This window comes from Sminthopsis crassicaudata, chromosome 2 (assembly GCF_048593235.1).
Source record: "Sminthopsis crassicaudata isolate SCR6 chromosome 2, ASM4859323v1, whole genome shotgun sequence".
Lineage (NCBI taxonomy): Eukaryota > Metazoa > Chordata > Mammalia > Dasyuromorphia > Dasyuridae > Sminthopsis > Sminthopsis crassicaudata.
Window position 1 is genome coordinate 345,923,337 of NC_133618.1, and position 23,398 is coordinate 345,946,734.

Genomic DNA, 23,398 nt, shown 5'->3' on the forward strand with positions numbered 1-23,398 from the left:
GTGTTAAGTGTCTAAGGTCTGATTTGAACTCAGGTCCTCCTTTATTCAAGGCTGGTGCTCTATCCACTGCACCACCTAGCTACCCCAACGTAATGCTTTCTTATCTCCAAGCCAGCACAGATTTCCTGCCTAGGCCCACAACCCCTGAGCCCTGTGTTAGCACAAACTTCTTGCCCAGGCCCTCTGGGTCGCTACATTATTCCTCTTAAATTTCTTAAACTCTCTTTTTTAATAACCAAGAAAAGATAGTATTCTATTACGTATATTAAAAGTTCGTCAACATGTTATTAGTTTGCTACTCTTAATTAATATTTAGGAATCCACGTATTTTACTAAATGAACATGATAGAATGATTAGATTTTTGCAGAAAATAGGAAAGTTTGGTAAATACTAAAATATTATCTTCATAAATAAAAGAAAAATTTTTATTCCCTTATTGATGAGAACATAATTAACTTTTAACTTATTTGGATTAAAATTCTGATGAGTTTTTATCATTGACTAGCTTTTACAAGATTTCATTATGTCAGTATAATCTAGTATTTTGAGATGTGATTGACATATAGACTATACATTTTATATAAGGGAGCATGATCAGTCTTCTAGTTGGAATATTGATTTGAGGTGGCCTGTTCCAATTTTCTGTGGTCTTTAGGAGAACACTATTTTTTACATGTTAGGTGAAATCTGCATTCTACCTGGATTACATTTTCCTTCAATCAAAGTACTAAAATATTTGAGCGAGAATATAAGTGATAGTTTAGCCAGGCATGTACTTTTTTTACATATCTTAATTTATAAATAAACTGTGTTTTCTTGTTTTAGAGATTACTGTTTAGTTTCTGATAACTCTTTCCCTTATTTGAAGTTGCTTTTATAATTTGTATTTCTTTGCAGAGTTGCTGCCACAAAAAGTCCAATAATTTTCATTGGGACTGGTGAACATATAGATGACTTTGAACCTTTTAAAACACAGCCTTTCATCAGCAAACTTCTTGGTATGATCAGTGGGGGAAAGAGGGTGGGAGCTAGCAAAATGGAAATAGCATACAACTGGAAGTTAGGAGGCCTGGGTTCTCATTCCAACTTAGATATGTGCTATCAAGCAAATTGTTTAATTTCTTTGCTTTGATTATTTCTTCTATATAATAAAGAGTATAATAGCCATTTGAGCTACTTCTCAACATTATCATAACAAAGTGTGATATGAAAGCATTTTGAAGGTTTAAAGTCCTTATTTTTGTTAGTAGAAAAGAATGCTTTCTATGCTATGGAAAATAAATAAACCTGGTTTTTGTTTTACTGAAATTAAATGCAGTTTTTGGTTTTTCTAGGTATGGGTGATATTGAAGGACTAATAGATAAAGTCAATGAATTGAAGTTGGATGACAACGAAGCACTTATAGAAAAGCTTAAACATGGTATGCTAGTTTTAAAATTAGTTTTACATTTAGCTAGATTATTGAATGTTTTACTGAACCATTTATATTAAGAAAAATTAATATTAAATAACATTTTATAGTTATTTGTATTCTTAAATCTATGGCAGTTAGGAATTCTAAATTGTTTTTGTTCCTGCAACTAAAAAATTATTTGCAATTGATTTTCCTCAAGATAAAAGTATAAAATTTAATTTTCCCTTGAATTTCTTAAAATAACTAAGTATTTTCTCTCTTTTAAAGTTTTATTATTGCCTTTTGTGTTTATAATAGCCATTCCCAGTTGTTTTCTTTCTGTCCCCAGTTAAATAAAACCAATCATCAATGGTATTGAGTTTGGCAATATATAAGACATTCCACATATATTCTGACTTCTACAATGAAAGTACAATAGTGTTTTTATTTCTTCATCTTTCATGACATTTTACTTCATTGTATTGGTTCTTTGCCTCATTGTAGTCATTGAATACATTTTTTCTGATACTGTTTATTTTGAATCAGTTCACATGTTTTGCCATGTTTCTGTGAATTACTTAAATTCAATAGTTTTGTGAATCAATAATTTTCTATTATATATCAGGCCATTTCCCAATGTGAACATTTGTTTTGTTGCTATTTCTTTGTTTACTATAAAAAGTGTTCCTTTATTAGAGCACATGTTGATTGATGTAAGCCTTGTTGTATTGAACTTTTTTTGTGATGTGATCATAGCAATGGGATCTTTGGGTCACAGTATATTTACTATTTGATCATTTTTTTCACATAATTTCAAATTGTTTTCCAGGATGGTTGGATTAGTTCACATTTTCACCAACAGTATATTAGTATCTTTGTCCTTCTCTATCTTCTCTATCACAGTTTCCATCTTTTGAGATCTTTGCCAATTCAAGGGGTATGTGATATGACATGAGAGTTTTAATGTGAATTTTTCTGATTAATGAGTTAGTGTAATATTTCCTAGGGTTGCTTTTGGTTTGCATATCATCTTTTGAGAACTGTTCTCATCTTTTGGCCATTTATTTATTAGGAAATTATTAGGAAATGACTTTTGGTATTATATATTTGGTATATATATATTTGTGTCATTTTCCAGTGTATCTTGCCTACCAGATGAGATACACTGAAAGATACATTTTTTCCCCCCCTGAAGCTGGGGTTAAGTGACTTGCCCAAGGTCACACAGCTAGGAAGTGTTAGTCTCTGACAGATTTGAACTCAGGTCCTCCTGAATTCAAGGCTGGTACTCTATCCACTGCGCCACCTAGCTGCCCCAGAAAGATATACTTTCTATAGTAATAAATGAAACTGCCAGTTGAATCAAATATTGCCTTTATTGTTTTGATACGGGAGCCACCTACCAGCAGCTGCTGATTAACTCAAACCTGTAGAATGGATCTTTTCATGTGAGAGGATGATGATAATTCTAGGAGACTAAGAAGCAGTTGCTGTACTCTAACCTCTCTCCTCTTTCCTCTGCCTCCAATTTATTTCATTCTCATCCACCAGCAATACCTGTGTCAGTAAAGGCTGCTTTGCAATTCCTTCAGATGTTATGATTCACAACTGTGGAGGGTCTCAGAGAATTGACCTGCCCCTTTACCTAAGCATGGTCCTTCATACTTTCTTATTGTAGATGTATTAATTTTGTTTTTGCAAAAGCTTTTCCATTTCATTTAATCAAATTGTCCATTTGAGATTTCACATTTACCTTTATCTCTTGTTTGATAAGAATTTTCCCTGTTGTCATAGTTGTTAAAGATATTACCACTTGTTTTCTTCTGTTTTTTAATGATAAGACTGGTTATTCTTTTTGGACCTTATTGTGACATTTAATATAAGACAGTTTAAAGTTTTTTTTTTTTTTAAACTAAATTACTTTTCATCTTTTCTAGCAGATCTTGGTCAATAAGGAAATAATTGATGTTTCAAAGTTTTTAACACTAGAAGACTGTACTTGATTGTGTCTATTTTTTTTAATAAAGCAAAAACCACAACTGTTCTACCAATCTGCTTTTCTATTTTTTAACCAGTTCTAGTTTTGATGATTGTTTTATAAAATAAATTGCATCATAATATTGTTCTTCCCTTTCATGCCTTCTTTTTTTCATTATTTCCCTTAAGTTTCTAGTTTTTGTATGTGTGTATTGTAGAATTTTTTCTCCAACCTTGAACTGTATCTTTATACTTCCAATTTTCCAATCAATAAACATTTGGAGAATATACTGCCATCGCAAATAGAATCTATTGTCTAAGATTGAACTTCTTATTTCCCCATCTTAAAGTCTGTTCTTCTTGATTACCTTATTTCTATCATTAGTCCTTCACTTCTTCAAGTTATCCCTAGCCAAAAAGCCTTGGCTTTTTTTTTGGTTATTTCTTTTAGACTCTTATTCCTTCATGGGATACCCTTGCAATAGCATCTGCTTTATTTCACTTTTTTCTGTGTCCCTGTCAAATTAATCATTCCAAAAGAGGTTGTTGACCATATTTCTTTTTTATCTAACAGGGTTTTTTTTTTGTTTGTTTTTTGTTTTAATATTTGGGTGGTCTGTAAAATAATCTGGTAATCTGGTCTCTACCTCCTTTTCCAGCCACAGAACCTTACTCATATATGAACTTTTTATCATTGGCCAGACTGGTTTAGTCATTATCCCTGGGCCTCTGTTTGCCTCTGTTTTTGTTCTTTTTCTCTTCTCTACCTGAAATGCTACTCTCATATTTATCTATCAAAAATCTAGGAGTAGCTAGGTGGCACCGTGGATAGAGCAGCAGCCCAGAAGTCAGGAGGACCTGAATTCAAATCTGGCCTCAGGCACTTATACTTCCTAGCTGTGTTACTCTGGGCAAGTCAATTAACCCCAATTGCCTCAGCCAAAAAAAAAAAAAAAAAAAAAAAAAAGGATGTTTCCAAAAATCTACTTTTATGTACTTGGTGCATCTCACATAATAAATAATCTTGAATCCTTTCTGACCAGAAATTCTGCTAAGGTATAAGTAGGCCTGGCTACATTAGGATATGAAGTAATTTTTTGCATATCTTTTTGTTCATAGATAGGAAGCAATAAATGAAGCTAGCTTATAACTCCTTTTATGTTTGTTTATGGAAAGAAAGACTATTCTGTTAAAAGGATTTCAGGGTATGATGGACAAGTGAGAGAATTTGTCAAGGGTTTGGAGTAGGGTAGTGTAGTAAGCAATTGGTTTCTTTGCTCCTTAGATTAAATTTTTCATGCCTGGCCCCCCAAGGTGCTTGCTCATTTGGAGAATACAAATACATGGAGAAAACAAAATACATGGGCTGGCCCTCTTCCTTCTGATTTTTTGGTTCCTCTCATTTTTGTATTTCAAGATTCCCCCAGGCCAAGGTGCCATTCTACTCTGCTTCTCTCATGTAATACCTCTTACCTTTATCATCCCTTGATCATCATGATGTCAATTCCCATGGCATAGTTTTATTTGTCACATAGGCTTTTATTTACTTCATCTCCTGTAGGCTTATATAATGTAGAGAACTTTTTTCATTGTTATATTTCCTATGGCATCTAGCACAATTTGCACTTAAGTGTTTAATATTATCAAACGGATACATCATTCTGAGCTTGAGTTCTTCTTAAGAAGAATCCATATTTATAGTTTAAATTTTTTTATCAAATATTTATGTTAGATCTGACTTGTTTTTATTTTATTTCAGGTCAGTTTACTTTGAGAGATATGTATGAACAATTCCAAAACATCATGAAAATGGGCCCATTCAGTCAAATATTGGTTAGTTATCTTAAAATTCTTTACTTTGGTGTATTTGAGATCCACAGAAACATTTTAAATTCTGTGCTTCCTTGATGTAACTACTTTTAACAGCTGTAAGAGGATGTTAGACATTTTATTTTAAAATTAAAATAAAAGCTAACATCCTTAGCTAGATAAATGTGGTAATATTAAAATACTTTCATATGTGTTTAAATGTTGTATTCTATTTTATGTCATATGAGAATAAAAAATTATTATTTTGATTTTAGGGTATGATCCCTGGTTTTGGAACAGATTTTATGAGCAAAGGCAATGAACAAGAGTCAATGGCAAGGCTAAAAAAACTAATGACAATAATGGACAGTATGAATGATCAAGGTAAGATAGTTATTTATAGACAGTATATATTTTCACTTTGAGAAAGTACAGGTCTGACCGCATCATCCCTATTATTGAGTAGACTCTAGTTGATGCCTCTTATCTGTCAGGTCAGTATGAAATATTCCCGTTGGCATTTGAAGCTCTTCACAGCTTGTCCCTTTCCTATCTTTACAGTTTTTTTCCACATAGTCTGTGATTCAGTCATACTAGGATACTTGCTGTCCCATTCCCACTACACTTCATCTCCTTCATCTCCTGTCCTCCACATCTAGAATGCTTTCCCTCCCCACCTCCATCTCTTAAAATCCTCGACTTCAACACTAGGTTTAAATTCCACTTTCTTCCAGATGCTTTACCTGATCACCTCAAGTACTGGAGCCTTTCTTTCTAAGATTACTGTCTACTCTTTATGTATCTTGTAGGTGCCTATTTATTTACATGTAGCTTTCCCCATTAGGATATAAGATCTTTGAGAGCAAGATTCTTCTTTTATGTCCTAATACTTAGTATAATGCCTTGTGTATTGTATGTGCTTAATAAAATCGTTGTTGAATAGCTGAAAAAAAGATATGATTAACATATTTCTTAGGTTCTTTCTAAGAATTACAGAGTAATCAAAACAGAGGCAGATAGTTGAGAAGTGGTTCTGATTTTTTTTGCCATGACATGTACTTATAGCATCATGATAAATGCTATTTTAATAGTAATGACTTGATTAGTGGCACTCTAGTCATATGTAATATATAAGTAAGACCTTCCTCTTTCTTTTTTGCTATATAGACAAAATAAATGAATAAGAAATAAATTAATGGGGTAGGGCAAGTAGTGCCATTGAGAAAAATAATTTTAACATTTTCAGAAATAAACCCTATGAAAGAATATAACCTTTCTGGATGATATGTTTATTATACATATGGAAATATAGTGGAATTATTTGACTCTCTTCTGTAGAACTTGACAGTACAGATGGTGCAAAGGTTTTCAGTAAGCAACCAGGAAGAATCCAAAGAGTAGCAAGAGGATCAGGTGTTTCAACAAGAGATGTTCAGGAGCTTTTGACACAATATACAAAGTTTGCCCAGATGGTGAAAAAAATGGGTGGTATCAAAGGACTTTTCAAAGGTAAGAAAAATAACATAATTAATTTTTAAAAAAATTAATCATCAGTTTGAAGAGGCATTGTAGAAGAGGGAAAAAAAATTAAAAGTTAAAATTCAGGAGTGAGCCTTGAACATAAAAAAATTAAGTTTTTAGTTACATTCATTAGAAATCCAAGAGTACATATTGTGATTTATGAGGACAGTCTGATTTCCAGTTTGAGTTAATGGAAAGCAATTATGAAATTAATTTGTTATTTAAAAGAATCATGATGGATGAGAAGAGTAACTTTATTCATGAAAATAAACAAAACCATTTTACATACATTTTCAGAAATTTAAAAGTTGACACATATCTCTATGTGCAAATGTTCTTTACATGATCATATTGCTTGTTTTATCTTCCTCTTATCTTAAACCCCCTTCCTTTTTTTTTCTTTCCTCCTATTTTTTTCCACTCCTAAGTTTTTGTAAAGTGAAGCAGATATTCAGTTTTGTTAGTATTAGTTTTTTTAGAATGATACCAATTCATTTTACAGGAGGACCACTACTGTAGATTTGTGTCCCTCTGAGGACAGATTTAAGATTAACAGTATAAAAATTGGAATACTAACTGAAGCAATTAAGCAAAAGGTTATTAGGAATTACTTGCAATCATAATATATATGAATTCTAAATGTGTCTAACCTAAAAAGAAATAGAACATACTAACAGACACTTAATATTTATGCTGTTTTTAAGGAGGTGACATGTCAAAAAATGTAAGCCAGTCCCAGATGGCGAAACTGAACCAACAAATGGCTAAAATGATGGATCCCAGAGTTCTTCATCACATGGGTAATTTTAAAGTCTGTTTCCAATATGAAGTTAAAAGTATTGATATTGGTGACACATTTTGACTATATGTTTTTAAACTAATGGAACTTCACTAATCAGAAAAGTGGCAATTTTGGTATAGAAAGTTCATGGAAAGTAGAAAGAATGCTATTTTTTTTTTTTTTTTTTTTTAAGAAGGCTTTATTTCTTACCAAGATTCTGCTACTACCCAGTTTTATAACGGGGCAACTTGATTAATGAATGAATGAATTCAGCTTCCTAATCTGAAAAATTGAGAGATGGCCAAAATACATTATTCAATTTAACGCATATTAATTAAGTAGCTACTATGTGCAAAATACTTTGATAAATGGTAGAGATTAAAAGTCAAAAGTTGAAACAATTCTTGTTATGGGGGATGGGTACAAGACCTCGTTTCCCAAATTAACTGGAAACATCTTCATGTAGAAAGAGAAAGCATTTATTTAGTCCCTGCAAGGAGAGGCCCAAGCACACTTGGGAGACATCTCAGTTAACCACATGTGCTAGTCGAACTGCTCAGCAGGAAGTAGTAGCTGGTTAAATAGCAAAAGACCCAAGCCTTTTCATTGGATAGACTAAAAGGAAGTAACAATCATTGACCAATGATCACTAATATTTTCTGCTTCCTGTGGATCATGTCACTTCCTATAACTTCTAGTCACTGACTTAGAATCTGACCTTTAGAGACCTCTAGGCCTTTAGATCATGTAACTGCAACCTGGGGTGCAAGGCCTGATCTTCCTGCTCTGGGAATAGGGATCACTTGACCCAGGCCTAGTCTCAGACTTTTTGAGAAAGCTTAACCTTTCTATCTCATTTGCTGTCTTCTAGATTTTTAGTAAGGAGAAATACAAATTAATAAATATAAAGTATGTACAAAGTAATACCATGTTATTTCAAGAGGGAAAGAATCCTAATAATTGAAGGTTAAGTAGTAAGAAAAACATTGTATATGAAGTGTTACCTATGTTTTGAAGACAGCTAGGATTCTTTTAGAGGTGAGGAAGTAGTGCATTTTAGGCATGGGAAGTGGTAGATGGAATGATGATTTTGTAAATTGTTAGGTAGTCTATTTTAACTAATGGTAGAATACAATGAAGGGGAATAATAAAAAGTAATTCCAGCAACTGCTATGAGATTAATGTATTGTTTGTTGTTGTAGCCATTCTGGAAAAGGAATTAGAAAATATGGAAAAAAACACTGTTCAAACCTTCAGACCTAACAATTCCTGTTACTGGGTATATACATAAAAGAAGTCACAAAATAAAGCAGATCCTTTATATTCCAAAATATTTATAACACCAAGCATTCTTTTATAGAAGCAAAGCTCTGAAAGAAAATAGATGTCCATTGATTAAGGATGATTGTTTCAATTGTGGTTCATAAATATTTTGGAATAATGCACTCTGAGAAATGTTGCATATAAAGAATTCAGAAAAGTATGGAAAGATTTGCATGAATTGATAGAGTAAAGAAAGTAGAACCAGTAGAATAATATATGCAATGATTATGATAATATAATTGAAAATAGAAATTTATACTTAAATAATGTACTTATTATTTGGTTCCAGAAGGCAAAAGTAACCATCCCTCCTTTCCATAGTAAAGTGGGTAATTATGTATTCTGTTTGCTCAGATTTAGTCATAATATTAGTTGGTTTTGTTTGTTTTTTAAAAATAGGTTTGTGAGAGTTAAGAGGAGTGTGAGGGTAATTCTCAAGAGTTGTCTATGGTTGAAAAAACAAGACATACATCAGTCTTAGGTTAGGTTTAGGTTAGGATTAGACTTGTTGATGCCTTTAAATGCCAAATTGAAAAGTGTTTTGTGTATTATCCTTGAGATAGTAGAGAAAAGGTTTTTGAATAAAGTAGCGTAGTCTGACGTGGGCCTTAAAGAAGATTATTTTAGCAATCACATAGAGCATGATTTGGAAGGAAGAAAGACTGAAAAGCAAAGCATTCTGTCACTGTAATTCAGGGAAGAGGTAATGAGTTTCACACTAAGATAGTGACTGAGCAAGAGAGACTAGAAGCCAGTAAAAGGATAAGGAGTAGAGGCAGTGAGTGCAGAAGACTTTTTTGAAGAGTTTTGCTATGATGGAGAGAAGAGATATGTAAATGATGGTCAGTATGGATGGTAGGATCAAAAGATAAGGGTTTCTTAAGGATGAAGGAGAGATATTCAAAGTAGTCAGAAAGGAACGATCTAGCAAATTTACTGATGAAGATGGGATGTATTGGGACCAAAGGTGCCATAGGAAATTTGAGGATGAATAAAAAGAGTTTTGAATAACTCCTGTGGTGAGTGGAAAAGCAAATTTATTAGGAATATATCAAAAGATTTTCTTGCTAAAGTGAGGGCCCAGTTGAGATTATGTAATATGAATTTGTAATAGTCACTATCCTCAATAAAAGTAGGGTAATTTAAGATAGCATAAATTTAGTGGAGGAATTCTGTTTTGGATATTTTGGCTTTGAGATGCCTTTGGGAACATACATATGTAGGTATATTGTTTTGCAATTTCCTCAAGTTTTGTTCAGTAACACACGAATATAAATTAAGGCAGTGGCTAATGGGAATAATTGAAGATTGGAGTTGGCAAGGCATAAGTAGCAATAGAGTAATAGGACAAGGGATAGAGAATAGTATTAATTTGAAATTATTTTATAGGGGAGATACTCATGAAAGAGAGCAATGTATATTCAGTACAAGGTTTATGGCTTGTGAAAGAACTTTCAAGTGAGGGGAGTAGAGATCGCAGTGAGAGTGAAAAACAGACTTAATGTTATAAGTTAGAGGTTGAAAATAATAAAGAATTTTGTTCTCAAATATGAATGAGTTTTCGAATTCGTGAACAGAGAATTAGAACCTTTAAGACTTATAAGTTTTTTGAGAACAGAAATTGTTTTTGGTTGTTCTTTGTATCTCCAGTACTTAGGTCAGTGCATGGCACATAGTGGACATTAAATAAATGCTTGATGTCTTATTGATGTGATGATATTGGTAGGCAAGAGATTCAAGGATAGAGGATAATATATAAAAGAAGCAAAACCAGGGCACAGTTGATGAAGTAGAATCAGTGAAAGGAATAAAGATTATGACAATAAAGATTTAGTTTAGGAGAAGTGAGACAGAAGAAGAATCTTTAAATTCTACATCTTCAAAAGGACCCCCTTTTTATTCTAAGAGTTTCTTAAGTACCTAAATAGTTGCTAATAAATGAATTCCTAGCAGAGCAAAATAAATATATTTTTATATACAAGACAACTTTTTAGTGTTGTATTTCTATGCTTTACTATGTGCCCAAATTTTTAAATCTTCATTTAAATACATATGACTTGACTTTTCACAAATATCTACAGACAGTTGTAAGAATAATTTTTTTATTTAAAATTGTGTGTTTATGAAAAACTAGCATTTGTCTTCACATCCCCTTTGTATATTCCTTATTTTACTTAAAAGTACTGGCTCTGGGGGCAGCTAAGTGACGCTGTGGATAGAGCACCAGCCCTGAAGTTAGGAGGACCTGAGTTCAAATGTGGCCTCAGACACTTAACATTGTGTGTGTGTGTGTGTGTGTGTGTGTGTGTGTGTGAGAGAGAGAGAGAGAGAGAGAGACACCCTGGGCAAGTCACTTGACCCCAATTGCCTCAGCAAAAAAAAAAAAAAAAAAAAAAAAAGTATTGGCTCTGGTTTCTGTTTCTGTTGGTCTTTACTGATGTCTGTCTCTCTCTTTGTTTTAGGAGGTATGGCAGGACTGCAGTCGATGATGAGGCAGTTTCAACAAGGAGCTGCTGGAAATATGAAAGGCATGATGGGATTCAATAATATGTAAAGAAGATTCCTAAATATAAACTCAGTTGGTAATACTCTTTGCTGAGATTTCAGATTTTTTTCTCCCTCTCCTTTTTGTAAGGCCAAAGAGATGTATTCTCCCTTCTCTTTTCTTTCCCCTACTTTTTTTGAGGGGTTTGAGGAATATTTGGGAGTTTGATCTCTTCAGATTTCATTTCAGGCTTCTGAATTTCTGGGGTTTTCTGGAAATCACATATTTTTGCTTAAGAGAACAGATCTCATTAATTTCTGTCTCAAAATTTCACTTGTTAAGTGGAACAAATCATGATGTAAAATTTAGTACTTAGTTTTTAATTATTTGTCTCGAAAGGTAACCATTATATTTGTAAACTGTCTAAGTCAGTTGTTACATGATGTCAAAAAAAAATCCTGTAAATAAACTTTAAAGTGGTTGTAATCAAAGGGGTTTGTTAATTTTCTTTGTAGTTTAAAATAGTAATTTTCAAAAAAGATGAAGAAAGGCAAATATAGAGCTAATACCATGCCTCAAAAGTACAGTTTTTTGGTGGAAAATATGGTTAGTGCCTTAATCACAAATTGTAAAAGTTGCATGTAACACAGTATTATTAAGATATTTTACCAGAGAAAATCAGAGCTTTATCTGGTTAATTGCTTCACAATATGAATAAGGTGTTGATTTTTATGAAACTGTAAAGAAATATACATAAATGTTAACTTTTTAAGGCCATCTCTGATGTAGAAAATATTTTTTTTTAAAAAGTAGGCTAAATGAGCACTTATCAGATTAGATGGAAGATAGTACCAGTAAACCGCTAGGATGTTTTTCTAACTTTTAAACCTTAACCATAGTTTCTTTTTAAAGCTACAATAATTACTTTTTTAAAAGCTGTTGATAAATAACTAAAACACATACTTTTACAGTGTGGAAATCTTTATAAAATATCAAGTTGAAAGTGTACATATGTATGCTCAAAATATTGATCAGAATTCAATGTAGTTTACTGGTTCTTTGGTTACCATAGTGGAATTCCTGCATGGTCAGTTGAGGTTTATTCAGTTATGAAGACTAATAAAACTACCAGAAATTCCTTAGCTTCCTTAGTTATTATTTTTTTAAAAATTATCATGAACTTAACATGAAGATTTCCATTTATAAAGAACAGAAAGAGGATTGTATATGAAACCATGAATCTCTTACATACAGCTTAATTTTTTTTGTAGGTATATATTAAAATATCTTACAAGTATACTGCTTAGGGGTGGCGCAGTGGATAGAGCGCCAGCCCTGAATTCAGGAGGATCTGAGTTCAAATCTGGTCTCAGACACTTAACACTTCCTAGCTGTGTGACCCTGGGCAAGTCACTTAACCCCAGCTTCAGGAAAAAAAGGGAAAAAAAAAAGTATACTGCTTGTCTGTGTCCTTTTCTAGACTTTCCACTGTTCTCTTCTATATATTTTTAAATATAATTAATTCTTAAAATCCTTTTAAAAATTTTTAAATTTTTTACTTTATATCACTATAATTACTTTCTACTTATTTATTATTGATAGCATGGAGACCTTGAACATATTTTTGTTAATGATCTACAAACTATAACAAGCTAATAAGCCTCAGCAAAGACTCAATTTGTTATTGAATAGGAAGGAAATACATTTTTGGCTAATTCATCTTTTGTAGTAAAGATTAAATTCTTTCAAAAGTTAGTCTACTCTTTATAATTTTTTTTTAATTTTAATTTTTTAAAGCTTTTAATTTTCTTTTTTTTCTTTCTTTTTTCTTTTGCTGAGGCAATTGGGGGTAAGTGACTTGACCAGGGTCACACAGCTAGGAAGGGTTAGCTGTCTTGAGTCCAGGGCTGGACTCTATCCACTGTACCACCTAGCTGTCCCTAAGCTTTTTATTTTCAAAATATATGCATAATTTTCAATATATACCCATGCAAAACCTTGTGTTCCAAATTTTTTTCCCTCCTTTTCCCCCACCCCTTCTCCTAGATAACAAGTATGTTAAACATGTGCAAAATAACGTATTTTTAAGAAGAGAACTCATGTACTGAGGATCAACAATAAGTTGAAAGGAACTAGCTCAAGAAAATGCATTTAAGGTGTGTGTGTCCTTTCTTGTATGCATTTCTGTGAAGTTTTAACTTATGGGCCTTGTTTTTCACAAATTTTGTAAAATGACAGAGTTGAACTAGATAGACAAGTATTCCTCACCTGACTTACCCATCCCCCCATGGGGTATATGAAAATTATCAAGGAGAGAGGTATGGGGAAGAAATGAAACCTGTGATTTCCTTGGCAAAGATAATTCCTAGATAAGGAAATTTGCCCATGGTGGTACATTCTCGGCTAATTAAACTCTCTGAAGAGAGTTTAAGTCATATGCCCGGGATCATGTAACACTACATTAGAGATGGGATTTCAGTAAAACTATATTATTATATTGTAATATTCCTAATGTAGTATTGTTAGTGAAGAAAAATGTATAGATTGAAGAGAGTACAGTAAATGGGTGAACTGATAAAGGAAGCCTTACATTAACTGAAAAATTTGAAGAGAGACAATTGTAGCAATGAGTATAATTTTGACAAATTAAATGAATGAGTGAGTTTTGGGATTTGGACTCCTTTTTATATTAAGATAGAAGAAATGAACAACAGCAACAATCCAGTAAGAGAATAACTGAACCCCAAATTAATTTTCATTTAGTGAAATTGCAACATTTTTGGACAAGCATATCCCATTAATGTAAAGGGTTGAAACTCTTGAGTTAATGCACTGAGGTGGGAACAATTGAACACTTAAGACTAATTACTGATTGGACAATACTCTATAAGAATATGCTTGGAAAATGGCCCTTCCCACTATCCTGTGCTGGCCCAACCTTTTGATGTTACAGAGAATTGTAGGAGAGACTAGGGAGCGGAGTGACCAGAGTCACTTCTGGGCAAGAGGTGAGGTCGAGGAGATCCTACACAGCCATTCCCTTCATTTCTACTGCTAAAGACCAAGAATAAAGACTAAGGACTTTTGCTTATCCTGACTCCAGCTGATTCTAAGGTATCCAAGGTGCTAATGTGGCCATCACACATTAATATCTGTGAAGTAGAATTCTCAGCCCCATATTCAGTAAGTTCTAAAGCAAGAAACAAATTGGAGGCTGAAGGTGATGTTTCTATATGTCTCCACAGAGAAGAAAAATTTTGATTGACAGGAAACAAGCATTTCACCAAATAGGCTGTTCTTATAAATATTGACAACTTTATGCTACTAAAATATTATGTATTCAATAAGTTTCTTTTTATGAAAATTAATCTTTTAAAAATATTTCTCATGCTAATATCTTGAATACATTTCCTTTCATGTTGAATAAAGGTATAAGAAACATCCACAAGATACTCATTTAGGTATAGGTATAGGGACCAGAAAAGGTTGGAAAATTAATTGAAAGTTTGGGAATTAATTTCAAGTCTCATTAATATAAAAGTGTCTGATCCTTTGAGAGGTTTTTATTTTTATTTTTTAACCAATGTTAATCTAACTTCTACAAATGTCATTTGAAAGTAGAAAGTACAAAAAAAAAAGGAGAAAGTTATAAGGAATTAAGTATTTTAAAGATATTAAAGATAAAGATTTTAAAGTCAAAGGAAAATTTACTTAAATACTTACAAAGTACTTAATAGTTTTATAACTTTCTCTTTTTTTTTTTTGTACTTTCTACTTTCAAATGACATTTGTAGAAGTTAGATTAACATTGGTTAAAAAAATCACTGTTTAATTCAGAAGTTTCTAATTGGGCCAAAAGTCGAGATTTAACACAGTACTGATATTTCTAATATTTTCCTGGAAAGAAATGAATGATTTAAATCTGATACTGAAATTCTGGCAGTAATATGTTGTCAGTAAAAATATTATTATATGTGATGATGACTAATTGATATCAAGTTTTTTTGTTGAAAATTGTAGCCAAATCACAGCTGTTGATTTAAACATTATGCTGTGAAATTTGTTACATAATTGTAATTTTTTTCTAGACTTTCAAAGATTATATTCTTTTCCCATTTTCAAAAATCAGGGCATTTTTGAAAACTGAAAATTAAATGAAATAATAAAAAGACACAACATAGGAAAGTAGAGGGACGACACTGGGGTCAAAAATATAAGGTCTAGTCATGCTTCTTAAACATAACTTGCATAGTCGTAGGCTAGTTACTTAATTTTCTGAATACTAACTAATACATCTTCTCCTCTATGAACATTGAAGATATTCAAAAACTTTAAAATTGTATATGATCAAAATTGTTTCTCTTATGTGATTCTATTGTTTAGTCACCAATTATTTCCCTTTCTATAGATAAAAGGTAATTTCTTCTTTGCTCTTCCAGTTTATGATTTGAATTTTTGTTGTTTGTCCTTTATTCTCACAGAGGACCATGACATCAGGGAAATGATAACATGTAATAACATGCAAGTGATTTAGATTTAAGAGAGGCAGGGTTGTGCACAGTCACTGGCTTCACTTGATCTTCTGAAGCCATCTGGGTCCAGTGGCAACGAATAGATCAGGATAACTGGAGATGGCCCTGGATGCAGTGGGAAACCTTGGCCTTTTTAAAGTAAGGTCTTTGACAGTTCTCAATTTGACTGAAGTAAAGCCAAATCAGTGATTAAGGAAGCATAGAATGGCCTCTTTTATCTAGCAACCAAAAAAAAAAAGAAAAAAGAAAGAAAGAAAGAAAATTCAATCTGGAAGGGAAAGATCCTTAGGGTTTCTGCCCAAAACAGAATAATTGCTATTTATTTAGCCATTCTGGGCCCAAATTGTTAGGATTCTTACAAGATGCTAAGTCACTGGAATTGATAGAGACAATAATTATCTAATTTAGCATGGTTCAGTATGATTGATCTGATCCTACAAGGAGATGTTATGGGCCAGAATTGAAACAAGGTACTGAATGGAACTGAGGAGACAGTGGTTAAATCTAATTTAGTATTGATTTAATCCTACAACAAATAATGGTTTCCTAGTGATGTAATGATTGGTGTGTACTCAGTGTGCAGTATATAAGCAAGAAGCTCTCACGGCCAAAGAAGACTTTGGGAGAGGGGAACTTTGGGAAATTCAGAGTCAGGATTCAATCAAGGAGATTAATAAGTTGGGCAGAACGAAGGAAGACAGAGAAGTGGTGGCAGGCTGTCCTATGGAGAACACTGAAACCAAGATCTGGAAGGCCTCCAGAAAACTAGCCGAGTCCCAAGTGCAGGAGATAAGATTGGGAAGGGGACGGTAAAAGACTTGGATTTTTGGCTGCATTTGGAGTTATTGAACTGAACTGAAACTAAGGCTGCCTCCAGAAGCTCCCCAAGAAATCTGCTCCCAGAGAACAATTACAATTTAGAGAAGAGAACATTACACCAAATGATGACCAAGAGGGTATTGACCTAGGGACCTATTGTTGACCTGTCCATGAGAGCCAGAATGATTTGGGTTTAAGAATTTTGCAAGATTTTGGCAATCAAAATTTATATTCCTTTGGGCAGAGCACCTGTAGGTAAGGGTATGTTATCTAAGTGGATAGAAGGAAGGGAAGAGAAAGAAAGGGGGAAAAAAACTGTTGTATAACTGGCCAGTTCCAATTGGGTCCCCAATGGAATAGCCCCTAAAACTGATGAGATAAGCAGAAGCTTTCTGCTGTTAGTGATAAATACATAGTGTCCATATTTGGTGGGCCTCAGGCCTGAGGCAGGATATCTGACAACAGACACAAAGGGGCTTTCCTTACAGTGCCTATGTGTTAAAAAAAAAAAAAAAAAAAAAACCACTTATCTGAAACTGCCTAATTTTCCTGTTTTGCCCAATTCTCCCTTCTCTATATAAACCCTCACCTTACTTTTCTTGATTTGGAGACTGAGCCTGAATTCTTTCAGAGAAACACTGAAACGTGCCCTGATAACTCAACATTATTGCTGCCCAATGTGAAGTTCAGTCTTTGACTTAGATTCTCTTCACTCAAGGTAAGTCTCTCCCTCCCTTTAGACTGTGTTCCACAAGAACCTAGGAAGTCTTGGCAGGACTTTTTGGGTCTCATTACCTATAAGCACCAATGCCTGACATTCTCTCTGGATGGAGGTTGCTTCATTTGAGATCTTTAAATTGAGGCCCCTTATTATCTTCCAAGCCAACACAGGATGAGGCAGGTGACGACAGGGAAAATACCTTAGGCTTGTGACATAATGGAACAATTCTCTATGCTGTGGGGCTCCCCACTAAGATGTCTTTTGAAAAATTAGATTATAAGATCTTAAAGGTAGATACCTCGTATATATTTTTTTTTTTGGTAATAAGAATTGGCCCCAATACAATCTAGAGCACTTGGAGAAGTGGCCTCTAAGTAATCTAATCTGTACCTGACAATATAATTATGCAATTATAAGAAAAACTTTATTGCATTGTTTAAACCTAGCCACTGCTGCTGTGTTCCTAGGTGACCCCCTACCTGGAATTACCCCTGGCTAGTACTTTGTCCCAACTGGTTCTCTCTTCCAAGTAATCACAAAGATCCCTGGTTCCTTTTGAGATCTCAAGCTCCTGAACAGTATTGGAGTCCTCTCTGTGTGCTCCAGGGATACACCTTTGTTTGCCAATTATATTTGACATATGCATCAATCTGTGCACTAGTTTTGTATTCTTTAGGCTGGAGTGTATTAAATTTCAGATAGCCCTAGATGGCTATACTCTCATTGGAGCTTCCCTGAATTCCCTGTATTCTGAATAAGCCCTCCCCAAGAAAAGGACCCATTGAAGTAAGAATGAATTTGGGTTCCTTCTTCCTGAGGGGGGAAATAATGAGCTAAGCAGAATGTGATCAATAAATATATTTCTACTGATCCAGTGGGTTCTGATGAGCCAAGTTGTCTTGAGCAGATATCTGCCTGCAGCAGGATATCTGGTAACATATTCAATTCATAAGACAAAAGGATTTTTTCCCCATACAATGCCTATGTGTGCAAGATCTTATCTGAAATAAATATGAACTTTATTAGGCTACTATTAATCTATTAGGTTTGTTTGCTCTTCTGATGTAGTAGAAACCCCAATAGTAATACAGACCCTAATACTTTTCAAGAAACCCCAGGCCATCAGGTCTTGGGAATGATGTGGTCACCTTAGGGATGTAATTATTGGGAATGATGTGGTGATCTCTCACCTTGGAGAATGTGTATGAAAGAAAGGAAGTTGGACCTGCTATCTTTATTCCATTAAACTATCATTCTAGGATGTCTGGTTTATCATTCAAAAGTCTGCATTGCTTTTTCACATCTGGACTCAAACAATGACTACTTCTTAGTTTCATGAAAGAAGAAAGGGGATAGTTGTTAGCTCCATTACCAAACTTCCCACCAATCCCATAATATCATTTACCCTATTCCATATTCCCCAACTCCACTTCTAACAGTTTTCCCTATAAGTTTACTTACTTGTTTCTTGTCCTTTGTTATCTTCCTTTCTTGAAATTTAGTCCACTTTAATTGGCATAACAATTATAATAAAACTTTGCTTCTTTGACTTAGAAATTATTAAATCTTCCAAATTATTTTGGGACAACTGCAATACTGGTCCTAACCCCAATGTTTTGGGGATCCCCTGGATTTCTGAACCTCAATACTTAAATCTCTGTGTTGTATAGCTGATTTGTTCCTTTGAGGGATCTTTCTCTTTTAACCTTTTCCATATAGTTTTGAGATCTGTTACTTTTAAGTCCCTTTCCAACCAATAAATAGATATTTCTCCAATTATTTAGGTCTGTATTTTTGTAAATTATGTTTATTGTAGTTTTATAATTCTTATGTGTTGAGGAAGCTTGGTGGTACACTAGATAGAAGTATTGCATTTGAGTTCAAAACTGACCTTAAACAGTTATTAGGTATGGGAAAATCAGCAAATCAGCATCATTCCAACTAATCTGGCATATCTAAGCTAACTTCTGTAAGCTTCAATTTCTGAAACTATAAAATGGGATAATAACAACACCTATCTGTTAGAATTGTAGTGAGGATAAAATAAGAAAATAGTATATTGCCTGGCACTGAGTGGATGCTATTCCCTTCCTACTTTTCTGTAATGTTCTCTGTTCGGTTTTCCTTGGGGGTCTTTGGGAGCAGCCTTTGTTTCAGTTGAGTAATCACCAGGAGAGTAGACAAGGGTTAAAGTCCAAATCCTTTATTGTCTCCTTTCCTGGGGCCAGATTAGAAAGGCCTTCTGGAGTCTTGGTTTCAGTGGAGAAATGCAGGAGGATAGCCTGCCACCGGAAGCCTGACCAAAAATCAAATGAATCTCCTTTGTTCTGTCTGAGAGCTTGAGCTCCTGCCCCTAATCCTTTGTCTTCTCTGTCTCTGAATCTAGTTGAGGCTCCTAGCTTATATTCTCTACACTGAGTAGAAACCATTCATTATATCACTAGGAAACCATTATTTGTTGTAAGATTAAATCAATCATACTGAATTAAGAGAACTATTAAGCACCATGCTAAACTAGATAACCACTGTCTCATCAATTCTACTTAGTATCTTGTAAGAATCCTTGTTTAAAGTTCAGAGTTCTGGCCCATAACACTTTTCCTTTGATTATTTCCTTTTATTCCTCCAAATCAGGGATAAGAATCCCTTGAGGTCTGTGAATTTTTTTTAAGTTTGATAACTATAATTAATTAATTTTTTTAACCTTATATATTTTATTTTATGTGTTTAAAAAAATTTTTTTTGAAACAGGGTACATAAGGTTTCACCAGACTGCCTAAGGGGTCCTTGACACAAAAAAGTTAACCTCTGTAAGGTAGTACTTTGGTAGTTTGATTAATATGACACTGAATAAGTAAATTGGTTTAGATATTATTGTAGTTTTTATTTTATTGGCACAGCATACTCATGAGCAGCTAATATTTCTCAATTATTTGGGTATTTCTGTACAGACTATTGTTGAATTAAGTATATATGTATCTTGGTAATAGACTTCCATATATAGTTATTTTGAATTGTGTTTCTCTATTTTCCTGTTGAATTTGTTGATAAAATACAAAAATGCTAAAAATGTATTTTATATTGCAACTTTGCTAAAGGTTTTAATTTTTAATTGAGTCTTGGTATTTTTATACCCTTTTCTCACCTACAAAAAAAGTTTTACTTTTTCTTTGCCTGTTTTTTCTGTATTTTTCTTTTTTCTAGCACCCTATTAAATAATTATGGTTCTCATTGTGAGAATTGGATGATGATTTAGTTTCCACAAAGTTATGGAAAAATTGAATTGGAGAAAGGAAACAAATTAGAAAATTGAAATCTAAGAAAGGGGAGACTGGGACTTACAAGGACATCAAAGAATGTATTCCGGGTGGAGGTTTTATATTTGAACAGGAACTCTCTGGATTTTGACTCCCTTCCCCTTTTCCTATTATCTTACCCCAAAAGAATGTAAGAATGTAAGCTTCTTGGGAGCAGAGACTGACTTTTGTATTCAGGGATAGTGATCTTAAATTTGAAAAGGAATCCTCTGAACTTCATCATCTCCCCTTACCCTTTTCAGGTTATCTTCCCCCATAAGAATGTAAGCTCTTTCAACTCTGAGATACCACTACACACCTGTCAGATTGGCTAAGATGACAGGAACAAATAATGATGAATGTTGGAGGGGATGTGGGAAAACTGGGACACTAAAACATTGTTGGTGGAGCTGTGAAAGAATCTGGCCATTCTGGAGAGCAATTTGGAACTATGCTCAAAAAGTTATCAAACTGTGCATACCCTTTAATCCAGCAGTGCTGCTATTGGGCTTATATTCCAAAGAAATACTAAAGAGAGGAAAGGGACCTGTATGTGCCAAAATGTTTGTGGCAGCCCTTTTCGTAGTGGCTAGAAACTGGAAGATGAATGGATGTCCATCAATTAGAGAATGGTTGGGTAAATTATGGTATAAGGAGGTTATGGAATATTATTGCTCTGTAAGAAATGACCAGCAGGATGAATTCAGAAAGGTTTGGAGAGACTTACATGAACTGATGCTGAGTGAAATGAACAGAACCAGAAGATCGCTGTACACTTCAACAACAGTACTGTATGAGGATGTATTCTGATGGAAGTGGATATCTTCAACATAAAGAAGATCCAACTCACTTCCAGTTGATCAATGATGGACAGAAACAGCTACAGCCAGAGAAGGAACACTGGGAAGTGAATGTAAATTGTTAGCACTACTGTCTATCTACCCAGGTTACTTATACCTTCAGAATCTAATACTTAATGTGCAACAAGAAAATTGGATTTACACACATATATTGTATCTAGGTTATACTGTAATACATGTAAAATGTATGGGATTGCCTGTCATCTAGGGGAGGGAGTAGAGGGAAGGAGGGGAAAATTTGGAAAAATGAATACAAGGGATAATGTTTAAAAAAAAATTACTCATGCATTATAAAATTAAATAAATAAAAATTTAAAAAAAGAAAAAATGTTTAAGTTTTAGTTTTGTAAGGGACTTAAATATGAACTGTAACATTTTATAGATTTAAAACAAAATAAATTGAAAAAGGATTATTAATTAAAAAAAAAAGAATGTAAGCTCTTTGAGGGCAGAAACTGGCTATGTAACAAGGGCTAGAGATGAACATTTTGTAACTTCTGTAACATCCAATTAATGGGGAACTAGGGGAGGGACTTTCAATTTTGTATAGGAAATAAAACACTGCCTTTGCTATTTCAAAAAATCGTGTCTACTAACTTAGGCATCCATTCATGCAAGAATGTAAAATAAAATCTTTTCTGTATACATCAGTAAGTCAGTGTAGTTCTTGGAAAGATATTTTGTTCTAACATAATGAATATCACTAATCTAATTAGAAAGGACTCCATATGTACAATGTTTGCTTTTGGTTTTACCACTTAAGCAAAAGTCCCTTTATTCTAATACTTCCTAGTGATGTGGTATTCAACACCAAATTGATATGGGTGATGTAGACACTAGATGATGGTAGGCACCAAAAGTCATGTGAAGAATTCACAATGGCTATTTTTGTGGCACAAAAATTAGATTTATTTAGGGAAGAAATACAATGAACACCAAGAATGATAAATATGAAATAGAAAGCATATGAAAGTTAAGTTCCTCAGTGGAAAACCCCAAAAGTTTGGAATCTCAGAACCATCTCATGATCTTGAAAGAATTTGCAGGCTTGAACTCATCCCCAAGTTAAGGGGCAAAGTTTATTGTAATTGTAGCACCAATTGAAGTGGGCTGTTCCAAAAGATTTTAACAAAGATAAATTTATAGGACAAAATTAAAGAGACTAGAACTTCATTTTATTTTTTGACATACAAGTAGGTTTGAGGGAGTGGTTTATTCAGTATTGTCTCAGGAAGTTGGTTATTATTGATCAACAGATTATCTATCTGACAGTCATGTTTATAGGACAATCCTAAAGCCAGAAGATTTTAGAATTATTGACAGATTGTTAGAACAATAGCATTCACTTTAGGATTTCTACTATATTTCCCTTAGAACTGTACCACCTTCACCATGAGATTGGGCTGTGCCCTTAGTTGGCAGGCTAAATCCTGAAAGGAACTTAGTATCCTAAAAGAGTTAGGAAGCATATTGGAGTTAGGAGAGACCACATGACATGGGGGAAGAGGAAACGGAGAGATACCACAAGGTCGAATGTTATCAGGCTGACTCAAAAGGAAGGCAGCAGCCATGGGATGGCCCATAGATATATTTTATAGGGAATATTTCACCTCAGGGACATGACTGAGATTTCTGACAGGGCATGGCAAAGTAAGACTACTGTAAGACCTCTACAGAAGTTCTGTCTGAGTGATTTGACATAACTTGGATTTCAGACTCACACATCTGCCTAGAGGGTGGGACGATAGAATTAAATTTATCTATCAGTGACTTCCCTCTGCTTGCCTCAGGTATCAGTTATTTAGTTTCTCTCTACCCAACACACCATTCAGAACCTCATTATTAGGGTTATTTTAACAAGTGACTTGTATTTTGTCCA

At 33.7% G+C, this 23,398-nt stretch overlaps 1 protein-coding gene across 4 annotated transcripts in view; it reads left to right on the plus strand.

Annotated features, from left to right (window-relative positions):
- The window catches only part of SRP54 (signal recognition particle 54), a 114,523-nt gene that overhangs the window by 43,099 nt on the left and 48,026 nt on the right, over positions 1–23,398 (plus strand). For 3 of the 4 annotated variants that reach the window (XM_074290678.1, XM_074290677.1, XM_074290679.1), the window contains exons 10-16: positions 899–999; positions 1,336–1,422; positions 5,132–5,205; positions 5,457–5,565; positions 6,520–6,690; positions 7,407–7,502; positions 11,269–11,782. In XM_074290678.1, the coding sequence (XP_074146779.1) occupies positions 899–999; positions 1,336–1,422; positions 5,132–5,205; positions 5,457–5,565; positions 6,520–6,690; positions 7,407–7,502; positions 11,269–11,360 (730 nt within the window). In that variant the 3' untranslated portion in view covers positions 11,361–11,782. Of the gene's footprint in view, positions 1–898; positions 1,000–1,335; positions 1,423–5,131; positions 5,206–5,456; positions 5,566–6,519; positions 6,691–7,406; positions 7,503–11,268; positions 11,783–23,398 lie in introns of those variants that run through there. The other variant, XM_074290680.1, reaches the window with a different exon arrangement.